Below are 21,895 nucleotides of genomic sequence, written 5' to 3'. Positions count from 1 at the left end.
AACCCATGTCCCCTGCATCGGCAGGCGGACTCTCAACCACTGCGCCACCAGGGAAGCCCCTCCTCTCTGTATTTTCAAATCCCTCCCCCAACTCATCCCCGCCACAGGCCCTTTGCATGGGTGGTTCCTGGGATACTCATCCCATGCCCAGTTCCTCCGCATTCTCAGATCTCAGTTTAAATGCCCTCCCTCCAACAAGTCCTCCCTCTGCTGCCCCATATGAAGCTGGTCCTCCCCTACCCACTATTATTCACTCTTACAGCAGTCCTATTATTTAATACTCACCCAGTTTGTCTCTATGTACAGGTAATTCTCATTATCTGAATCTATGAGGTTCTTGAGATCCAATAGCAAGGTTCAGATGCAAATCTTTTTGGTTCCTGACTTTCAGAGAGAATAGAAACGGTATGGGTTGTGTGAGTTTTTTTCAAAAAAATTGTCCAGATCCAGTAGTTACTGAATTCAGATAATAGGCATCTGGATTGTGAGGGATACGTGTATTTATTTGCTGAACTTGCCTTTCTCTCCGTCTCCCCATTCATACTGAAGCTTATGAGCTTCATCAGGACAGGGACTGCATCTCTGTTATTGTTTATCATCATTTTGTTTTTCTTCCATGCATTGTAGCACCATGCCTGGCATGATAGGCATCCAATAATAATTTGTGGAATGAATGAAGAAATGAATGAATGAATTATTCTGGTGACTCCATGAGGCTATGAAACACGGTGGGAAGGGCAGCTCCCTCAAACTCAGAGACAGCACTGAGGAAAAAACCATAGTTTAAGGCAGAGCTTGCCCAGGGCTCCCAATTTTTAGTGTAACCCAGTGTTCCTCAATCTTCTTTTCATTATTGTCCCCTAAGGAGCCTTTTTATTTTTTTATTTAATTAGAAATTAAAAAAAAAATAAATTTATTTATTTATTTTTGGCTGTGTTGGGTCTTTGTTGCTGCACGCGGGCTTTCTCTAGTTGCGGAGAACAGGGGCTACTCTTCGCTGTAGTGCGCGGGCTTCTTATTGCTGTGGCTTCTCTTGTTGCAGAGCACTGGCTCTAGGTGTGTGGGTGTCAGTAGTTGCAGTGTGTGGGCTCAGTAGTTGTGGCTCGCGGGCTCTAGAGTTCAGGCTCAGTAGTTGTGCCGTATGGACTTAGTTGCTCTGCGGCATGTGGGATCTTCCCGGACCAGGGCTCGAACCTGTGTCCCCTGCCTTGGCAGGAGGATTCTCAACCACTGTGCCACCAGGGAAGCCCTAAGGAGCCTTTTTAGACATTCTTTTCCCAACTGCTCCGCCTTGTGGAATTTTAATACAGTTCATATACCATATAACTGTTTACGTCTTGTATGTATATCTGTACTTTATATATTAAAGAGTCAGATTATTTTTGCTTCTCAAGAACCAAATTGTGCCCTCTAGGGAACGTGTGATGTAACCCAAGAGAAAGCCTTGTCTTTATAGGAGCTCATGACCTGCTCCACTTCCTGTTGCTACCATTCATCTCCAGCAGGGGGCGCAACCTCTAGCCCCCCACCCCCGGGACTCCCGTCTCCCAGCAGCCCTCTTGGTTCTGTTTATTTTTTTCCAGCCATCATTGAAAAGAAGACCAACGACCTGCTGCTGTTAGAATCCTACAAGCGGATCATGGAAATGGAAGTGGCGGAGATGGACGTCCCACCACCCTTCATCAACCCCTTCTGGGGTGGCTCTGCCCTCCTCAAGCCTGCAGAACCCATCAAGGTCATCCCCCCAGTGCTCGGGGCTGACCCCTTTAGTGACAGGTTGGATGAAGGTGAGCTCTTTCTTCCCGGGCTTCTCTTTCTACTGCGCAATGACTCAGCCACAGATTCTGAAGTTTAGTTATCCTGCGTACTTTAAAAAAATTGCAACAACTTTGTGACCATTTGATGAACCTTAAAATGTGTAAAATTTCCGGGTTGTCAAGTTATGGGCACAGGAGATTCCCTGATCCCGGCTCCCACCTTCACCCTATGCTCTTGAGACTCGCTCCTCCATCTGTGACCTCCTTTCCGCAGCCCCATCCACATCCCCCAACCCCGTGGTTGAAGCGCCCAAGACGGTTCACGCCAGAGCTGAACTGTGGCCCTGCGGGCGCCTGCACATTGATCTTTGCTTTTGGAGGCTGAAGCTCATGATACTCCCCCTCGTGGGGGTCTGCCCCTCTCTCCGAAGGTGGGGATATAATCGGCCCCACATGGTTTTTGGAGGGCAGTTTGGCAACACGTTCGGGAAGCCTGAGAAATGGTTATGTTACTGAGCCAGTTTCAGTTTTGCGATATGCAGCAAGCCAAACGCTGAGAGTGGAGGGTTGCAGCTGAGAGGGGGGGTTATTCACAAGGCAGCAAAGCGAGGAGATGAGATGGGAGAACAAACGTCCAAAATCCACCTCCCTGAAAGCAAGGGGCTCGGGTATTTATGGAATAAAGAATAAAGAAGCAGGGTGGTCCGAGGCGTGGGGAGTGTGAGGAAAGGCAATTGGAAAACGGTGCGGTAATCGGGGTTCTGTGCCGGTGTAACTAAGCTGTGGGCCTCTGCATGTTCAAGAGGTCATCCAGTGACACTCGCACGTGCCCAGTTAAAGGATTGGTGGTTCCTTCCAGTGTTAACCAGCTCACCTAGAACTAGACATAGCTGAATCCAAGCTCCTGGAAAACAGCTCAGGCAAACACATTGTTTAGGCTAAATGCTGCTTGGAGGACAAGCAAGTCTTTTGTAGCAATAATTAAAACGACCTTGCTTAGTGAAGGCAGGTTACAGGTGAAATGGGGTTGACTAATGATTACCCCCGGTTTCAGATACACACGTTGAGTCTGTAATCTCACTTGTGGGGATTGATCCTTCAAAGAAAAACTTATTCGAGGGTTAAAGATGGAAGTAGGAGGGTGATTGAACTGGAAATGACTGAAATGCTCACCCGTTAGAGATTGGTTAAATAAGTTATAGTTCACCCATGCATGCCATGGAATACTATGCAGCCACTAAAAAGAATGCAGTGGGCTGACATGAACTGACATGTATATATGGCATCTAGTGGCCAGGGATGCTGCTAAAAATCGTGCAGTGTACAGGACAGCCCTTCACAACCTGATTTATAATAAAGGGAGGGGGAGAGAGAGAGAAGGAAGGAGGAGGAGGCGGAGGAAGGGAAGGAGGAAGTTATCTTGATGATACATATAAAAACGAAGAGGATATACACTGCTGACTTACAGTGGGTATTTCTGGGTGGTGGTTTGCAGAGAACTTTGCATTTCTAAGTTAATTATGTATTGCTTAGAATTTTCTTTAAAATGACCTTGCATGACTTGAGTAATCAGAGGAAAAAATTTGGTATTTTTAAAAGCTGCCCCTCTTCTGTGAGCAACGTTTCAGTTGTGCAGGTGTGCCAAGGATGGAGGGAGGGGATGGCCAACAGGCGCTCGTGCACAGGCACAGGCATACACACACCTCCTGTTTGATTTATTCAAGGCACCTGAGACTTAGCAGGAGTGAAAACGGGCTGATGTCAGCCACCTTAGCACAGCTTCCCTTGGCCCTTTGAGTTCTTAAAGGAGGAGGGTGGCAGGGCACAGCTGTTGAGAACACTGTCCTCACAAGGTCAGGAAAGTACAGATGTTGTCTTATTTCTGTTCAAGGGAATGTTGATAAACATTAGGTTCTCTTAGCCCACTAGCCTCTATGGCTTGTATGTGTGAATTAGAAGAGGCAAGCCCGTCTGGGCAGATTAATTAGGAAAAGGAGCCCCTGATGGGTAGACATGGCTTGGCAATCAAGTGGGGGGCTGGATTGCAGCCCTGTAGAAACAGGTGTCTTTGTGCAATCTACATCCTGAGCAGCTGCACGTGGTGACCCTATCTCCTTGATACTAAACCAAACTCATCTTTACATCCTCATCTTGGAGAAAAAAACAGTTATTGTCTGGCCATCCCTGAGCAGTACATCTCTGCCTGTCCTCCCCCTCCCTGGACTTTGAGAATTTTTACACTCCAACCCCCAGCACTATGGAGGGACACCAAACCAGGCTTGGATATCTTTGAACAGGGCAGAGAGGCACTGTCCCTGGGAAGGAAGCCCACCCCCTGCTGTGCTGGGTTTGATTTCCAAACTCCTCACACTAGTCCCATCTTTGGCACAGTGGACCAACCCCTGGACCACAGCAGCCTTCGGCAAATGGTGCTCAGCCACTACACCGCAAGGGAGTCTAGAAACAGGGATTTACACATGGACAGCGTGCCTGAAAAGGGGGACGATCTGAGGCCCAAGAAGAAGTTAACAGTCTGAGGTGGACATGGCCATGTTTGTACCATAACCAGAGAGAGTAAATGTTTTGTTCCGTAACCCCGGTGCCTCTTCACATTCATTACTAAGAGACTGGGGTGCTGGAGCCACCCCAGGATGGGGTAGAGGAGCAGGAGGGTCGAGTTCCAAAGCCAGCAAGGGGACAAGAGTGGTGTGAGGTCACCACAGCTGGGAGCCAAAATACTGATTTCACATCCTGGAACCACATGGGGTGCAGCAGACGCTCATAGGTGGGAACCAGGAGCCTTGGAGGCTGTGTGTGTGTGTGTGTGTGTGTGTGGTGTGGATGAGTGTGTCACTGTGGAGCTGTGTCCAGAGTGTCTTGCCCAGAAACACAAACTCCACTCGAGCGCTCTGGGCTGGGGCCTCGCCCGGGCCTGGCCGTGTCTCTGTAGGAGCCCCAGGTCACAGGTTCCGGACGTGGGGGATATGGGTTGTTGTAGGGTTTGGATCATGATGGGTCATCATGGCGTGGGGGGCCCCTGAGTCCCTGCCTTCCCAGCTTGCTGTTGGCTTTGAAAGGGACCCCCCTTCCCAGCAAGTGATGTCATTGGAGCTGACCTTGAGCTCCTCCTCTGGGGGCTCTGGTGTTGTTCTTGAACCTTGAAGACTCACTCCAATTCTGACTCCTTCAACCACCTGGACCCCCTCATACCCCCCTGGTCGACCCCAGCTGCCGCTCCCGCCCCCAGTTTCAGCCCTTTGTTTCCATCACATCATTCGCTTTGGCTGTGTCCTGGGTTCTTGGGGTTCTCTTGAAAACTTAGAGTGCCCGGCATCCCCTCCCCTTTCTTCCTAAAAGGCATTTGGATTTTCCTTTCGGGAACGGCCCCTCCCATCCTCAGGCCATGTGGTTTGGAAGGGGCTGGTTTCAACCCCAACACAAGAGTTAATTGTGTGACCAAGTTTGCCAGTCAGAGCACTACACCTGTTTCGGGGTTAGTTCAGGTATCCCATAGGCCCTGTTCTGGGATTTGTGTGGAGCTGGGAGAGAGGGAGGTGCCTTCTTTCCACTAGGATTCCTGTGGGGATAGACAAGAGCTAAGAACTGCTGGTGACCATTCTGTCACCACTGGGAGCAGAGCAACATGAAAGAAAGCAGAGCAGTGGAGAGGCCTCCTCAGGTTCTGTTGGTACTGTTTGAGCTCCTGGATGCAGCTGTGCCTGAAGCCCTCAGACTTCTCAGTTATGTGAACTCATTTGTCTCCTAAGTTGGGATTCTTGCAGCCAAAACAGACCTCAGTGTTTCAACAATGATTTTGGTCACTCAAAATCAAGAGTCAACTCACACCTAGGCCTAGTTCCTAGACCCCAGGCAGGGTCAGAAGTCATTATCTATGTATGTCTGTGTCCCTCCCCTAATTTGCCAGGAGAGAAATACAGACAACTTCTACTTTATATGAAATTAGAAATTAACCTCTTACAGTTAATGGATGTGATTTTTTGGCAGTGTGCATGTGAGGCCTCTTCTTCTTAACTTATCCTGGGGCCTAAACACATCTATGGGAGAAGCATTCCAGTGGCATCCTAAAGGAAAGTACACCGGGGAAGCTAGGCTCTACCAGTGCTCGAACTCTTTGAAAGAAAGGTTTGTGGTCCTCTGGTTAGCATTCCAGTAAAATGTGGACTTTCATAGAAATAGTCCTGAGTGGCTGTGAAGGTCTATTTTTTTTTTCCGGCCACGCTGTGCAGCCTGCGGGATCTTAGTTCCCCGACCAAGGATGGAACCCGTGGCCCTGCAGTGGAAGCATGGAGTCTTAACCACTGGACTACCAGGGAAGTCCCTGAAGGTCTACCTTACAGAGTCACTAAGATTCAATAATAATGACAGCAGGGCCATCACTAGCTCATACACCACCTTCATGGGAACTAGCAAAGGGTTTTCCATACTCAAGGACACACCATAAACAAATACACAACCTCCTGTTTATTTGAACATGGCCTCTGGATGGATTTCCATCTGCTGGCTGTGTGGCCACATGGTATCTCTAAGGCACCCAGGCTGCGAAGAAGATGGAGGTAGATAAATGAGGCGGCCACACAGCCAACAGGCCAGGGGCAGGGGTGGTGGCATTACTGGGCAAGGTGAGAAAAGGGCAGGGACGCCCCCCCCATCCACCCACCCAAAGGCAATCCCCTCCCTTAGTCCTTCTCTTCTCCATGGGTGATGATGTGCACCAGGTTCTTATAGTCCAAGTTGCCAGTCACATCAGGGGGGAAGGCGGCAAACATCTGGTCGATCTGCAACGAACCAGCAAGACATGCTGAGGACATGGGGAGGGGCAGTGGAGGGGGGAGGGCTGTGTGCAGGGCAGCCCGAGTGGAGAGGCAGCTGGGGGCCTGGAGGACATGGGTTGCGTTGGACATATCCCTCTGTGCCCTCCTGCTTCCTTGCCCTTTGTAGCTCTTCCACAGGTGCCAACCCCAAGGGCCATCCTGCAGGGATGTTCCCGGGAACCAACCTGCGATGGGGAAAGAAGGGATCGCAAACTCAAGTGTGCAAAGGGGCAGGCAGGTTATGTAGGGGAGCAAGGTGGGCCTGGTGGGTACTGTGGCTAAATGGAGACTAGTCCATCTACAGAGGTCACAACTGCTCAGGGCCAGTTAATGTGTCCACATGGGCAAGGAGGTCAGACTCTTTGAGGGAAACTATAAATTAAATTTTTTAGAATGTGCAATTTCTACATTTAAAAAGTATTGGCTAGTTATGTTTTTTTTAATTTGGGGTTAATAATAGATAACATTTATATTGCCCTTATCACATATCAGCACTTTATACATGTGAACTCATTTAATCCTCACAGTGTACTATGAAGTAGATTCTATTATTGTCCCCACTTTACAGATGAGGAAATTGAGGCACAGTGAGGTTAAGGAGCTTGTCCAAAGTCCCAAAGCCTGGTGAGAGTTGAAAGGCAGGCTCTTTCAACTGCTTGAGTTTTGAGGGGGAGATCCAAATAAAATTTTTAGTAAAATGTGAAACTTTATGGAATCAGGCCAGAGAGGCTATAAGGGACTATTTTATTTTTTTATTTTTTTTATTTTTTATTTTTTTGCAGTACGCGGGCCTCTCACTGTTGTGGCCTCTCCCGTTGCGGAGCACAGGCTCCGGATGTGCAGGTTCAGCGGCCATGGCTCACGGGCCCAGCCGCTCCACGGCATGTGGGATCTTCCTGGACCGGGGCACGAACCTGTGTCCCCTGCATCGGCAGGTGGACTCTCAACCACCGTGCTACCAGGGAATCCCGGGACTATTTTAAATAGACTCATTAAGGTTCATTAGTAACGTTGACAAGGCAGTTGCTTGTTTATACAGGGCCTTCGGTGAATTAGCAATAGTGCCCCTTCTTCCAGGCACATTACTGCCACCTGCCAGAAAAAGTCATATATTCTGATTTCTAAAAAATTATAAGACACTTTACTGCCATCTGCTGGAAAACTATTGCAACAAATAAATACTCTGCAGTATATATTATTAAGGGCATCCAGGAGGATTGTTCAGTGTATAACCTACATGACTGTATGTGGTGACCCTGCATGCCACCTTCACTTCATCAGGAAATTGATACTCTCACCAGGTATCCATGCATTATGAGGAAGACAGAACCTGGAGTCAGACAGACCTAGGTTTGAATCCAGGCCCCGGCATTTCTCATTAGTGTTGTCCTTTCAGTCAAAGCAAAGTGACTTTGCTTCCCTGAGCCTCAGTTTCCCCATCTGTAAAATGATGATAATACTAGTCCCTACCTCACAGGGTGATTGACAGAGTGAAATGAGATAAGGGCTTAGTAAACAAGAGCAGATTCTCTCTCAGTGTGGGGTCAGGGGTGTTTTATATAAGAGAGTCTGGAGAGGGTGTCCCCAGAAGGGTGAGGCCAGGAGCTGGGGTGCAGAGAGTGTCCAAAGGGCCCTGTTACCTCCTCCTTGGAAAACCTCTCCGCCTGCGTGGTCAGCATCTCCTGTATGCTGCAGAGAGAGAAAAGCAGGTATTGCAGCCGGCTGTGTGGAGACGGCTGGGGGGAGAAGCAAGGAACCCCAGGTCTTCCCCCACAGATCCCACTCACTAATCAGCCCTGAGCACCCCTTTGCCTTCAGGGTCAAACACTTTGAACGCGTTGAGAATGGTCTCCTCGGGGTCTGCCCCTGAAACAGAAAACAGGGTTAAAATGTGCCATGGGTGGCTGGGAACCTCTGGTAAGGAGGGGAGGTCCTGTTGCCTCCTGAGCACTGAGCCTTGGCGTTTTGAAAGAGTGGGCTGAGAATCCAGTTCTTTCTTTCTTTCTTTCTTTCTTTCTTTTTGGCTGTGTTGGGTCTTCGTTGCCGTGAGCGGGCTTTCTATAGTTGTGTCGAGCAGGGGCTACTCTTTGTTGCGGTGCACAGGCTTCTCATTGTGGTGGCTTCTCTTGTTGCAGAGCACAGGCTCAGTAGTTGTGGCTTGCGGGCTCTAGAGTGCAGGCTTAGCAGTTGTGGCACATGTGCTTAGTTGCTCCACAGCATGTGTGATCTTCCTGGACCAGGGATCAAACCTGTGTCCCCTGCATTGGCAGGCGGGTTCTTAACCACTGCGCCACCAGGGAAGTCCTGAGAATCCAGTTATTTCTGAGGAAACCCAAGGTCAAGCAGGGATCTAGGCTTAGAAAGACTTGGATTCAAATTCTGACTCCAGCATTTGGTAGCTGTGTGGCTGCAGGCAAGAGACTGTCCGTCTCTGAGCTTCAGTTCCCCATCTGTAGACTGGGATAAGAATAGAAACTATCTCCTAGATGCTATTAAATAAGGTGATGCATAAAATGTGTTTAAAGTGCTTAGCATGAGGTCTGGATCAGGGTAAGCCTTGGAGCACTGTTAACTTCTGTTTTTATTGTTTTTTCTTCCCCCTGACGTTACTCTGCCTTCATGTGCCAACCCCAACATGTTCTCCCAGTGCTTTAATTGATGCCCAAAGATGAAGACACATAAAGACAGACAGACATACACAGATGCACAGAGACACATATACACAGACATACATGTACACACATAGATGCACAGATATACACATGAACTTACCCTTAAGTTTCTCCCCAAACATCTGTAGGAACACAGTAAAGTTAATTGGACCTGGAGCCTCCTTGAGCATTTCATCAATTTCCTCATTTTTCACATTCACACGCCCTAGGGCAGGAGACACACACTTAGTAACTCCAAGCTGGGACAGAAACAGCTGTCAGGACACTGGCATTTGCCCTTGTAATCCTACTTCAAGGAATCTAGTCTAGAAATAATCAGAGACGGAGTGGATGGGGCCAAAGATTCACGTGAGAAGATGTTCTCAAAAGTGTTATTTATATAAGTCAGACGACTGGAAACAACCCAAGGAGGGTTTAGTTACTTTTTAAAATAGTGCCTTCAGAACCTGGAACAATTTATACAGATGTTTTAATATTTTACTCAATGGGAAATGCTTGTATTATAAATTAGCCCTTGTTACTTGGAGGTGGGAGAGACATCAGAATTACCTGAGGGAACTTTTTCAAATTATACCTGCTATAACCCATACAGCCTTGGAGATTCTGATGTACCTGCTCTAGCCACTGCCACAGGCCATATAGTAAGTACCTTTGTGTAAGTTAGAAAAAGCCGCCCCTTCTTAAGATAGTTTATGTTTTAAATGTAAAAGTCTACAGTGGCTACAAATATGAATAGTACTCTGTATAATTGCTCACTACACAACCTGCACAGCTGTTCATGGCCCTGAGTTCTGGGGTTAGGAGTCGAGGAGCGGTTAGTGGTGGCAGGTTGGACACTTATATTTTGAAACAGCTCCATGTACTCATCCTCATCTTCCTGAGATGTTAAATTTTAAAAGCTGAATCCAAAATAGAATGATTCCAGCTATTAAACACACACGTGCACGCATGCTCACGCACATGCGCGCGTGGGCACGCGCGCGCGCGCACACACACACACACACACACACACACACACGAGATGCCTAGAAAAAAACTTAGAGGCTGAGATGTTAACAGTGGAATGTGGCCTAATGGCCAACGTTGTTTCCTCTTTATACTTTTCTGTTTTCCAAGTTTTCTATTGTAAACTGCCATTGCATTCAAATCCACACAAAAATTAATTTGAAAGAAAAATAAGACACATGTGAAGACAAAGACTAAAACACTTCTTTCCTATCCTCTGAAATTTGCCTTAAAGACAAATCTTGGTTGAGCTGTTTCTTTGGAAAATGACAAGCTCTTGACCTTTTTGATGGCCCCACCTCCTGCCCCTCACATGAGTGGGATAAGGAGACCCTCCTGCAGGCGTTGGTGGGGCGACGTACCAAGAGCAGCAAAGGTGTCCCTCAGATCGTTCTTGTCTATGAAGCCATCCCTGTTCTGGTCCATGATGGTGAAGGCCTGTGAAAGGGAGGCGGTTGTCTGGTCAGCCCGAGAGAAATTGGGGGGAGGAGCCCTAGAGGTTATGCCAAGGGCTGGGGGCAGTGGGACTCTGGGGTTTTCAAGGCACATTGAAGGACATTAGATCAAGAATCAAAGATCTGAAACAGTCTAGCAGTTCCTCAAAATGTTAGGCCTAGAGTTACTGTAGGACCCAGCAATTCTACTCTTCGGTGTGCTCCTAAGAGAAATGAGACCATATGTCCACACAGACACCTGTAGGTGAATGTCCACAGCAGCACTATTCACAACAGCCCCAAACTGGAAACAACCCACATGTCCATCAACTGATGAGTGAATAAACAAAATGTGGTCTCTCCCCATGATGGAATATCATTCAGCAATAAAAAGAAGGAAATTCTGACACATGCTACAACATGGATGAACCTTGAGATCTGATGCTGAAAGAAGCCAGACACAAAAGGCCACATAGTATATGACTCCATTTCTATGAAGCTTCCAGAACAGGCAAATCCATAGAGACAGAAAATAGATCCGTGGTTGTCAGGGGCTGGGGGGGCCCGGGAGAAATGGGGAGTGACTGCTAATGGGTATGAGGTTTCTTTTGGGGGCGATGAAAATGTTCTAAAATTAGACAGTGATGATGGTTGCAAAATTCTGTGACTATATTAAATAACCACTGAATTGTACAGTTTAAAAAGGTGACTACATGGTACGTGAATTATATCTTTATAAAGCTGTTATTGAAAAACAAAACTAAGTTAAAAACTGGAGTCTGTCTCCGCCAGCTCGCAAGCCCGCATTATCTGTAAAACAGAGCCAGTAATCTTTCCCAGCTGGCTCCAGAGAGACTCTAAGAGCTTTGTGAACGCCCAGGTAATTTACAAATGATGTATTATATCTGTGTTTTTTTAGTTCTTTTAGCAACTGGTTCCTGAAAATATTTGCATCCCCAGGTCATACCCCCAGCAGCTGATCTCATTCCAGAGGTTGGGACAGAGTGAGGGAGAAGGGAGGGTGTAGTCTTCTCCATGGAAGGGGACTATTTCAAGTTCAGATATGATATTTCATCCCAGGAATTCCTCTTTCCCTGGCAGCTTATGGGCCACGGCGTTCCTGTGATCTGAATGTTGGTGCGGACAGCACGGGCCAGTCTTCATGTCCCATTGGAAGCCCCAAACAGTTTCCCCTTTTATATAAAACAGTGTCCTCTCCAGCATAGCTTTAACATATTTTCCTCTGAAGGGCCAGGTGAGAATGTGGATGACTCAGTGTGAGCCATCAAGACTGCTGGAAAATTAATTCAGTTTATCCTTCTGAGTCTGCGGCAGTGGCTTAATTTTGCCTAATTGGTACTTAGGTTTGCTTACTAAGGCACATGCCCATAGACTGTGATAGGGTTTCAGACCCGGCTAGCATCCAACAACTGAGGACTGTAAAAATTAAAATCTAAGATACTCTCAGACATCTCTCAGATTGACAAAAATAAATTTTGAGACGTTAACGCCCTATGTTGATGAAGATATGGCGGGAAAGGCACTTTCTCCTCTTGGTGCTGATGGGAGTCAGAATGATCACAGCATTTCTGGAAGGCAACTTGGACCAGTGGTTATACTTGGTTTTAGTTCCTTTTTTAAAAAGTTCCTTCGATCCAGCTGTTCTGCTTTTAGGAATTTACCCCAAGGAAATAACCAGAGATACAAGCAAAGATGTGTTATTTATAATAGTACAACATTCTGTGTATAACATCCAACCATAGGAAGCAGTTTAAATAAATTATGGAAAATGTTGGTGCCGAATTGCTCAAAGAAAAACAGCAGGTACTGATTAGTGTGCTTTGTTTAACAAATGTGTACATATTTTGGGTTGGCCAAAAAGTTCGTTTGTGTTTTTCCATAAGATCTTATGGAAGAAAATGAAAGAACCTTTTGGCCAACGCAATGTATAACAAAAATCACTGGAAGGGTGAATACCAAAATGTTAACTGATTATCTCTGGGTAGTAGAATTGTAGGTCAGGTCTTTTTTTTTTTTTTTTTTTTTTTGGTACGCGGGCCTCTCACTGTTGTGGCCTCTCCCGTTGCGGAGCACAGGCTCCGGACGCACAGGCTCAGCGGCCATGGCTCATGGGCCTAGCCGCTCCGCGGCATGTGGGATCTTCCTGGACCGGGGCACGAACCCTTGTCGCCTGCATCGGCAGGCGGACTCTCAACCACTGCGCCACCAGGGAAGCCCAGTCAGGTCATTTTTATTCTTTGTGCATTTCTGAAATTCTTTCCTACATTTTCAACAAGACACATGCTTTACTTTGATGAGCAGCAACAGTTAATTTCTTTAAGTCATTCACACACACATTCAGACCGAATTTGGGGTTTGGGGGGAAGATAAAGACAACCTAACTGAGAGGTCCTTGCAGGGAGTATGGAACGAGGGAAGGGCTCTTTCTAGCATGTGAGAATCTCCACCCGGGCGAATGATTCCACAGCTGCACCCACCTCCTTAAATTCCTGGATCTGGCTCTGTTCAAACATGGAGAACACGTTGGAATTGGCGCCCTCTGGTCTCTTCTTGGCTTTCTTAGGTGACTAGGGTGTAAAAAAGCATCGATTAAAAAAAGTCAGAGGCTGGGAATTAGAAGACTAGGTCAGGTGTCATCTCTGGGTGAGCCTCAGCTACGTATCTGTGAAATGGGGGTATGGTGCCCACACTCATCTCAAAATGGCGATGCTGGAAAGATAAAAGGACATGGAATAAGGTTTCTCAAAAGCACCCCAGTTCTGGTGGATGGTAAAAGACTGTGGATCTTGCAGCAGCTCCTTTGCAAACTAGTGGAGGTAGAGGTCTGTCTCTGAGAATGGAGGCCAGGCTTTCGGATCAGCCCCAGCAGGACCCAGCTGCTTTTGTTTCGATGCATTTCACAAAAAGTTCAGTAATGCACAGAAGGAGAATTGATTGGAGGCGAAAAAGAGCCAGGCTCACTAAACCATGAGGAATGCGAGATGAAATGACACATTTTCAGGGTGTTAAAACCCAACTGCTCTGTCCCCCTCAATTTTCTCTTGATCCAAATGGCAGCAAAATCTCCTCTCTAAATGTTCTGTCCTCGCACCGTGCAAACAGAGCAGAGAAGAGCGAGTTAACATTTCCCCACCCGCTTCTGACTTGAGTTACAGCAAACGCTTGAACACTGCATATGTTATTGCATTTAATTCTCATAACTGCTCTGTCAAGTGGATGCTATTATTACCATCGCCATTTTACAGGGAGGCAACCGAAGCTCAGAGAGGTTGGGTCATGTACCCAAGGTCACACAGTCACAGAAAGGCAGAGCAGGTATTGAACTTGGGCAGACTGACTCCAGAGTCTGTGCCCCTAACCACAGTCCTACACTGACCCTGATTTGGGGGCTTCCTGCTTCAGGAGGGGGACACCTAACCAAAAACATAGGGAGAAAGGTTTTAAATTTGCAAGTTCAAAAGGTGAAAACAAAAAGGATTCTTTTCCCCAAATGCCTGAACAAGAGAAAAGAATTACAATTTGATCCTTAAAAGTGTTCAATCCCATTTTGCAAGCCCTGGGCATTATTGATTCCTCGAGAGGTCAGTAGACAAGCCATAAAAAGGCCAACTCTCTTATTTTGTTTTTGCGAGTACCCGGGAGCTGCTGTTATTTGTGGCTTATCGGGGCATTGATTGGGGTTCCTCTGTGTGCACACAGCGAATAGTGCTTTTTCCACCAGGGTCTGGGGCCCCAGAAAGCTGCCTTTCTCCCCCTCCCCTTTCGTCCTTTGCTTGTAGGTGGTGTCCTCACCTCGCCGCCCAGCATCACTTACCTCCGGGGGCCCTCGATACTCACCATGGTGGAAAGGACACAGCACTGCTCCCCCAGAAGAATCCCACAGGCTGCCCAGCTCTCCTCAGCCCAGGAACAATAAATACTTCCTCCCCAAGTTTAAAAATAACCCCATGACCACTTTTGGCAGTAGTAGGTGAGGCGGACACCACCTAAGGCCCCCCCACCCCCACCCCATGCCGTTCTTCTGAAGTAAGGGCAGCTCACTCGCCACCCAGTGACACGTGAGACCCAAAAAGGCATTCAAGGTTAAATAGACTGGCGGCTGGTGCATGGGGAGAGATGTGGCTCACTTTCTGCAGCGCTTGGGTGGTCAGCACTTGTGCTTGTCTATTTTGAGAAGGAAAATGGCAGGGAGGGAGACTGTTAAAATTCTCTAACATTATCAGGCATGGGTCCCACCTCAGGGTCTTTGTACCTGCAGTCTCCTCTGCCTGGAATGCTTTTCTGTCAGACATCTGCAAGCCTCCCTTCCTCACCTCCTTCAGGTCTTTGCTCAAACGTCACCTTCTCAGTGAGACCTCCCTACCACCCTATTTAAAATAGCCATTTAGCCCTGCCCTGCAGAGACATTTCTCTGCTTTGTTTTTCTCCCCAGCATTTACCACTTTCTAACATACCGTGCAATTCACTTATTTTGTTCACTGTCAGTGGACAGCTCCGGAGGGTGGGTCCTCTTTATTTTCCTCACCACTTGCTCCCTGGCTCCAACCTCGTGACTAGCAGGCACACAGCAGCTGCTCAATGAGTATGTGTTAATTGACTGAAGAAATAACAGCTCTCGGGCTTCCCTAGTGGCACAGTGGTTAAGAACCTGCCTGCCAATGTGGGGACACGGGTTTGAGCCCTGGTCCAGGAAGATCCCACATGCCACGGAGCAGCCAAGCCAATGCGCCACAACTACTGAGCCTGTGCTCTAGAGTCTGCGAGCCACAACTACTGAGCCTGTGTGCCACAACTAGTGAAGCCCGTGTGCCTAGAGCCCGTGCTCCACAACAAGAGAAGCCACCGCAATGAGAAGCCCGCGCACCGCAACGAAAAGTAGCCCCCGCTCGCCGCAATTAGAGAAAGCCCGCATGCAACAATGAAGACCCAACACAGCCAAAAATAGAGGGAGGGAGGAAGGAAGGAAGGAAGGAAGGAAGAAATAACAGCTCTCATGGAGTGCCTGTGTACACGTCTCTTATTCCAATTTAAATTTCTAATCACCCTGTGTGGTAGAGACCACCTTATTTTCAGTGTCCCCATTTCACAGATGAGGAAACTGAGGCTGAGAGGCAAAATGAGCTGCCTGGAATCAGGCAGTGAAGTTGGGAGTGGATCTGAGGCTCATTTGCCTCCAGAGTCCAAGCTCTTAAAGGGCCTTGGGAAAGGCCGTTTGCTCTCAGAACGCCAAGCACTGTGGTTGTTAATCTCCCTCAGGATGGTTTTCCTCCTGTGGCCTCACAGGCAGCCTTGGGATCCAAGGAGTGAGAAGTCAGGGCTTGGAATCAAGTCATGGCCTTGTTTAGTGGCCGTGGGTGACGGGCTCCAGAGTCCACGCCTCTAAGAAGCAGAACATTCTCTCAGCTGTCCTGTCCCTGGTGGTGTGGCCCCAGGGCCGATGGCTGGGCCAGCGGTCACCCCCTCTGTGGAGCCTGCTTTGCGCCATGCATGGGGCTAGTGTGGGAGACTGCCGCCGAGTGACAAACTCCACACCCTTATGACGCTGTGTGCAACGGGTAGATGGATAAAAATAAACAATGCGCAACCCAGAGAATTTCAGGTAGTGACACATATTACAGAGAGATGAAATAGAGAGGTGGGTAGTGCCGGGCGGTAGTACCGAGCAGAGACTGGGGGAGAGTGCTTCTGGCCACAGGATGGCAAGAGACTCAGAGGAGGATGGATTGGGAATCTTTGAGGAGCAGAAGGACCATGTGACTGGAGCTGAGTGTGGGCCAGGGCACAAAGTGAGGCGAGCAAGGTGGGCAGGGCAGATCATGTGGTATGGCCTTGGGATTTCATTCCAGAAGCAAGGAGAGTTCCCAGCAGGGAGACCTTTTGGCTAACCAGCCCCCGGGCTGCCCATGCCAGGGACAATCTGATTCGGGGGCAAGGCCAGCAGGCAGCACCCTGGAATGAGATCCTATCAACCAAATCAATCTACAGATATGTGCTCAGTTAGTCTGATGTGCTGAAACCTTTGTGGATGTTGGTGGAGAAAACTGGAAGATCCTTGGCCCCCAGGAATGAACAAAGTAGTTAATAAACAAGTAACACAGACTTTGCTTTCCTTGCCAAGGGCCTGAGTAGGGATTGTTAGAACATTTTCATTCAACCTTAGGCAGTTTGAGGCAATGGAGTGGAGTGATTGAGCCCTCAGACTTGGAAGTCAGACAAAATTGCATTTGAACTGGTGGGCTCTGTGTGACCTTGGGCAAGTGACTTTACCTCTCTGAGCACATAAAGAAAACCTTCCTTTTGAGATTTTCCAGAGGGTGAGTGGCGATGCGGCCCAGGCAGGTCCTCAGTAAATGGCAGTGATCACTCACTTCCTTTCTCAGGTGAAAAAAATGTTTCAATTTTGGGGGTGCAGACCCAAGAATCATTTATGGCCATGACCAAAAAAAGGGTGTGAGTTTTTACCTCTCTAACATGGGTTAGAATTACCCAGGAACCTCTTCTAACAGAATCTTTAATAACAAAAAATGTGTTTTCCTGTATGGGTACAGGCACAGGTACACACACTTGAGTGGGCACCTGCACCCACACACATGCCCACACATCTGTGTGCGGACCAAAACACACCCATGCACTCATGCACATACACAGAGGCACATATTACACACAGACTTATGCACACTTATACACACATGCACGTGGACACAGACAGGTCAAAAAGAGCTTTTCTCTGACAACACCAGAATAAATGTTTCCCTAGCTAATAGGCACACCATGGATTTTTGTTAAAACGCTTGTGCGAGCAGTCAGTAGCTATAAATGACCAAGTGAAAAGGTTGTTGCAGCCACAGCAGATGTGTAGAATGCATGATGAGGGTGGAGGATCCCTGGTTCAGGGGTGAGGATGGGCTCAGGCCCTCCAGAGGTGGGTGGTGCCCCTGAAGGGCATCCGTATAGCTGGGCCCTCTGAGAACATATTTTATTCAACTGAACCTTTAGGAGAAGGTGCTGGGGGGAGAGTTCTGGCTCCATAGCTAGAGGTGTGGGGTCTCAATCAGGGTAATAAGTCTCTCAGGGCCTCAGTTTCCTCATCTGGAAAATGGAAACCATAATAGTACACAAACCCCCATAAGGCTGTTGAGAGGATTAAGTGAGATTGTGTATGTCAGGGAAATTCTGGGAACATGTGGCCTGAGTAGGGCATGGAGTCACATGGCTGCCAGGACTTGGGCCCACAGGCTGGGTTAGACTTTAGGCTCTGTTGTTGGAGACCCAAATACCCACTCTGGTCAATGAGCTGGGCCAGCATTGGGGAGTCCCCCAGAGCCCTGGGACAAGGCCCTGGGAGTGGCAATCCGGGAAGACTTGGGGTTTGGGTCTGTGTAGACATTCAGGGGTACGATTCAGCATCAACCTCAACCTGCACCGGGGGAGGGAGCTTCGTGGGTGGTCTGAGGCCTCTCTATCCTTGAGGCTGGCTTGGCTAAGGCACCTTGCCTAGGAACACAGTCCCACTGGGCCTGAGAGCTTTCTACTGCTGGTGGGATTCATACAGCTAAGAAATGTCCAGCAACCAGACCTAAGTTCCATGCAGCCAAAGAGAAAAATAACTGCCCACCTGAACAGAAGTCAGAGAGAAGAACATTGGGCAGAACAATCAGAATAGCAAATTCTAGAACAATCAGAAAACAAACCTAGTGGATTCGTTTTTTACTGCAGCTATAAAAATATTGCCATAAATTTGGTAGCTTAAAAGAGCACTAATTTATTAATCTCACAGTTCTGGAGGTCAGAAATTGAAAATGCAGGGCTGCATTCCTTCTGGAGGCTCTAGTGGAGAATCCATACTTGCCTTTTCCAGCTTCTAACACCTGCCCACACTCCTTGGCTTGTGGATGCATCACTCCAGTCTCTTGACTTCAACCTCTCTGATCCTCTTGGCTCCTTTCTGTCTTCTGAGGACCCCTATGATTACATTGGGCCCACCTGGATAATCCAGAGTAATCTCCCCACCTCCAGATTCTTAGTCACATCTTCAAAGTCCCCTTTGCTATGTAAGGTAGCATATTCATAGGTTCCAAGGATTTGGGCATGGACATTTCTGGAGAGTTTTATACTGCCCCCCACATCTAGTGAGCACAGGAGGAAACAGAGCAACAGCTGAGTAATATTAATTACAACAATAAAATTTAAGTGTATTAAAATTCATGGAACTGTACACGAAAAAAGGTCGATTTTATTGAATGGTAATTTAAAAAATTACCCATTGACAATTTTTTAAAAAGGCGTGAGGAGAGGGAAAAAATATAAGTAGTGCAAATAGATGTACACTATTTTAAAGCAAGAATGATTTTGACCCCAGTTTCAAAGGACATGAATTACTTAAATATTTATTGGTGCCCCCCTTTATGCAGGGTCCTGTTCTTAAGGCCTGATGTATATCAGTAAAACTTCGTTCGGGTAAGGGGAGAGTCATAAATACTAAGCTTCAATTTGAGAAAAGTAAGAATTTATGTTCAACTGCCTATGGCACAATAATCTTCTGTTTTGAAAATGTAGCAGTGTGTTAATTGATTATTTTTTAAAACCCACGTATTGGCTTACTACATAAAACAAAAACTGAAACAAACAAACACAGAGAAATACCAGTGAAACCCCAAAATGACATCCTGGAGCTTTAAGACCTAATTTTTGAACTAAGAACTTAACTAGATGAATTGTCAACAAGGAGGGTCCCTGTTGCAATCCACATAGTGGTTTGGAAGATGGTGTGCAGGGAATATCTTGGAGGAAAATAATGAAGAGATGCAAACCATAAATATTCCAGAAGGAGGGGCTGAAACTAAACAAGTAATACAAGAAAATTTTCTTCAGCTGAGGAGAGAACGAAATCTGTAGATTGAAAGGACTCCCAAGCTCCACGTGGGATGGATGAGGAAAAGAACACAAACCGAGGTATATCCTGGCAAAATTCACAAACTCCCAGGATTAAGAGAAAATCTGACACATTTCCAGGCTCCTGTGGAAAAAATATGAATGGCATCAGACTTTTCCTTGACAATGCTGGAAGCAAGGAGCCAGAGAACGGGGGGCTGCAGCCCACAAACCCCAGGTCCCAGCAATTGGTCATCTGCCAGATTGAGGACAGGAAGAATACTTGCTTTTGATTCTCCTTGAGATGGCCTAGTGTGACTGCTCAGGGTTTTGGAATCAGATAAACCAAGGTTTGAATTCAGGCCAGCTGTGTGATCTCAGGGTGGTTTTTTTTTTTTTTTTTTTTTTTTTTTTGCGGTACGCAGGGCTCTCTCTGTTGTAGCCCTCCTGTTGCGGAGTACAGGCTCCGGACGCGCAGGCTCAGTGGCCATGGCTCATGGGCCTAGCCGCTCCGCGGCATGTGGGATCTTCCCGGACCGGAGCACGAACCCGTTTGCCCTGTATCGGCAGGCGGACTCTCAACCACTGCGCCACCAGGGAAGCCCTCAGGCAGGTTTTTTCCTCCTCTCTGAGTCTGTTTCCTTATCTGTAAAATGGGGAAAATAATAGCATCGCCTCATAGGGTTGTCATGAGGGTCAAATAGGATAGAGCATTGTGAGCCCTTGATAAATGTTAGCCACTGTGATTGTTTTGGGGTGCTTGGTTGTTAGACCTGGGAACACCTTTCCCCAGGCCTGGAAAACGTAGTCTAACCTGGGGGAGGGGAAGTCCTTGAAGGAAGAATAGTTCTTTTCCACTGACCGTTTGGATCCTTGACATGGAGTGTCTCAGGGTCAAAGTGCCCATTTGAACTTGGATCCAACACCTTTGCCTGGGTTGACTGTGTTTTCAGTGGACAAAAGGGGTCTTGGAATGAGGGGAGATGGGTAAGGAGACTTTGGATTCCTATAAGACTTTGATTCCCACTTTGCTGATGATCACTGCTCCTCATATTTTTCTAAGGTAAACATTAACATTTTAAATTTCAAAACAGTATATGGATGAACAGGCAAAATGGATCTGTGCTGTTAGGGGTCAGAACAATGGGAGTTCGTAACTGTGAGGGGCCTCTAGGGGTGGGTTACTAGGTTTAGCCAAAAAAAAAAAAAATATATATATATAGAATGCCCAGTTAAATTGGAATTTGAGATAAACAGTATTTGGGGGATCTTTTGGGACACTGGGAATGTTCTGTATCTTGATCTGGGTGCTGGTTACACAGATGTGTTATGTTTGGGAAGATTTATCGAGCTGCCCTTCTGTGTGCCCTGTGTGCCTGTGCCCTTCTCTGTGTGCATGTCCATAAAAAGTTAAATTAGTACAATGTGAATGAATACATTCTTACTATAAAACAGTTTGAAATGCTACAGAAATATTTTGACTAAAAATCTTCCTTTCTGTCACTTCAGCCAAATCCTCCCCAGAGGGAACCAGTGTTTGTGGTTTGATGTAAAGTCTTTTAGACTATATTTTTAATTCTTTGGTTTTTAAACATTGAGATACACCTGTAATAAGGCGCATGCCTTTTCAGTGCCCAGTGCGGTGAGTTTTTCATATGCATACACCATGTCACCACCACCCAGGTCAAGACCCAAAACATCCCAGCTCCCAGAGCCGCATCCCTGTCAACACCCCCCAAAAGTAACTGTTTTTTGACCTCTAGCACTGGAGATTAGCTTTGCCATTCTAGAACTTCAGGAAATTCCTTCCAGACTTTTTTAAAATAAAATTTAAATTTTAAGATTTATAGAAAAGTTGCAGAGTTCTCATGTCCCCCTCATTCAGTTTCCCCCAATGTTAACATCTTACGTTACCATGGACATTGGTCAAAACTAAGAAACTGACGGTGCATTACTATTGACTCAACTCCATACTTCATCTGGATTTCACTGGATTTTCCACCATTGCCCTTGTTTCTGTTCCAGAATCTATTTCAGGATTGCATCTCAGCTTCTCCCTCTCTCTCACTCTCTCAACTGCTCTCATTTGCACACACAAATATACATTTTTTGCATTAATATCATATCACACACATACATACTAATATACTTTTTCACATTAATGATATTGACACACACACACACACACACACACAAGCCACCTGGACCTTTCTACTGCACGATGCGCCTTGGAAACCTTTTGAGAAGTCCTCCACCCTTGCCTCACTGATGGGGATGGGATGCATGTCTTCCCATCTGTGGCC

General features: G+C 47.1%; 2 protein-coding genes across 3 annotated transcripts in view; one reads left to right on the top strand and one right to left on the bottom strand.

Annotated features, from left to right (window-relative positions):
* CCDC63 (coiled-coil domain containing 63) overlaps window positions 1-4,294 on the top strand; it is a 28,644-nt gene extending 24,350 nt beyond the window's left edge. Inside the window, 2 exon segments of the mRNA XM_032603363.1 lie at window positions 1,584-1,787; window positions 4,149-4,294. Of these exon segments, the coding sequence (XP_032459254.1) occupies window positions 1,584-1,787; window positions 4,149-4,294 (350 nt within the window).
* Window positions 4,295-6,220: 1,926 nt separating this feature from the next.
* Window positions 6,221-14,605, bottom strand: MYL2 (myosin light chain 2). 2 transcript variants are annotated; one of them, XM_032602780.1, is made up of 8 exons: window positions 14,559-14,605; window positions 13,199-13,288; window positions 10,629-10,704; window positions 9,362-9,466; window positions 8,377-8,455; window positions 8,230-8,278; window positions 6,436-6,553; window positions 6,223-6,314 (listed from the first exon to the last, which is right to left on the bottom strand). In XM_032602780.1, exons 1-7 carry the CDS (start codon window positions 14,559-14,561, stop codon window positions 6,455-6,457), a joined length of 501 nt encoding a protein of 166 aa, XP_032458671.1. In that variant the 5' UTR covers window positions 14,562-14,605; the 3' UTR covers window positions 6,223-6,314; window positions 6,436-6,454. The 2 variants fall into 2 exon arrangements, with proteins under 2 accessions (XP_032458670.1, XP_032458671.1); XM_032602779.1 differs by having other exon boundaries at window positions 6,221-6,553.
* Window positions 14,606-21,895: the final 7,290 nt, after the last annotated feature.

This window comes from Phocoena sinus, chromosome 14, assembly GCF_008692025.1.
Source record: "Phocoena sinus isolate mPhoSin1 chromosome 14, mPhoSin1.pri, whole genome shotgun sequence".
Taxonomy (NCBI): Eukaryota; Metazoa; Chordata; class Mammalia; order Artiodactyla; family Phocoenidae; genus Phocoena; species Phocoena sinus.
The sequence above is the reverse complement of the archived record's forward strand: the minus strand, read 5'-3'. Positions and strand labels throughout refer to the sequence as shown.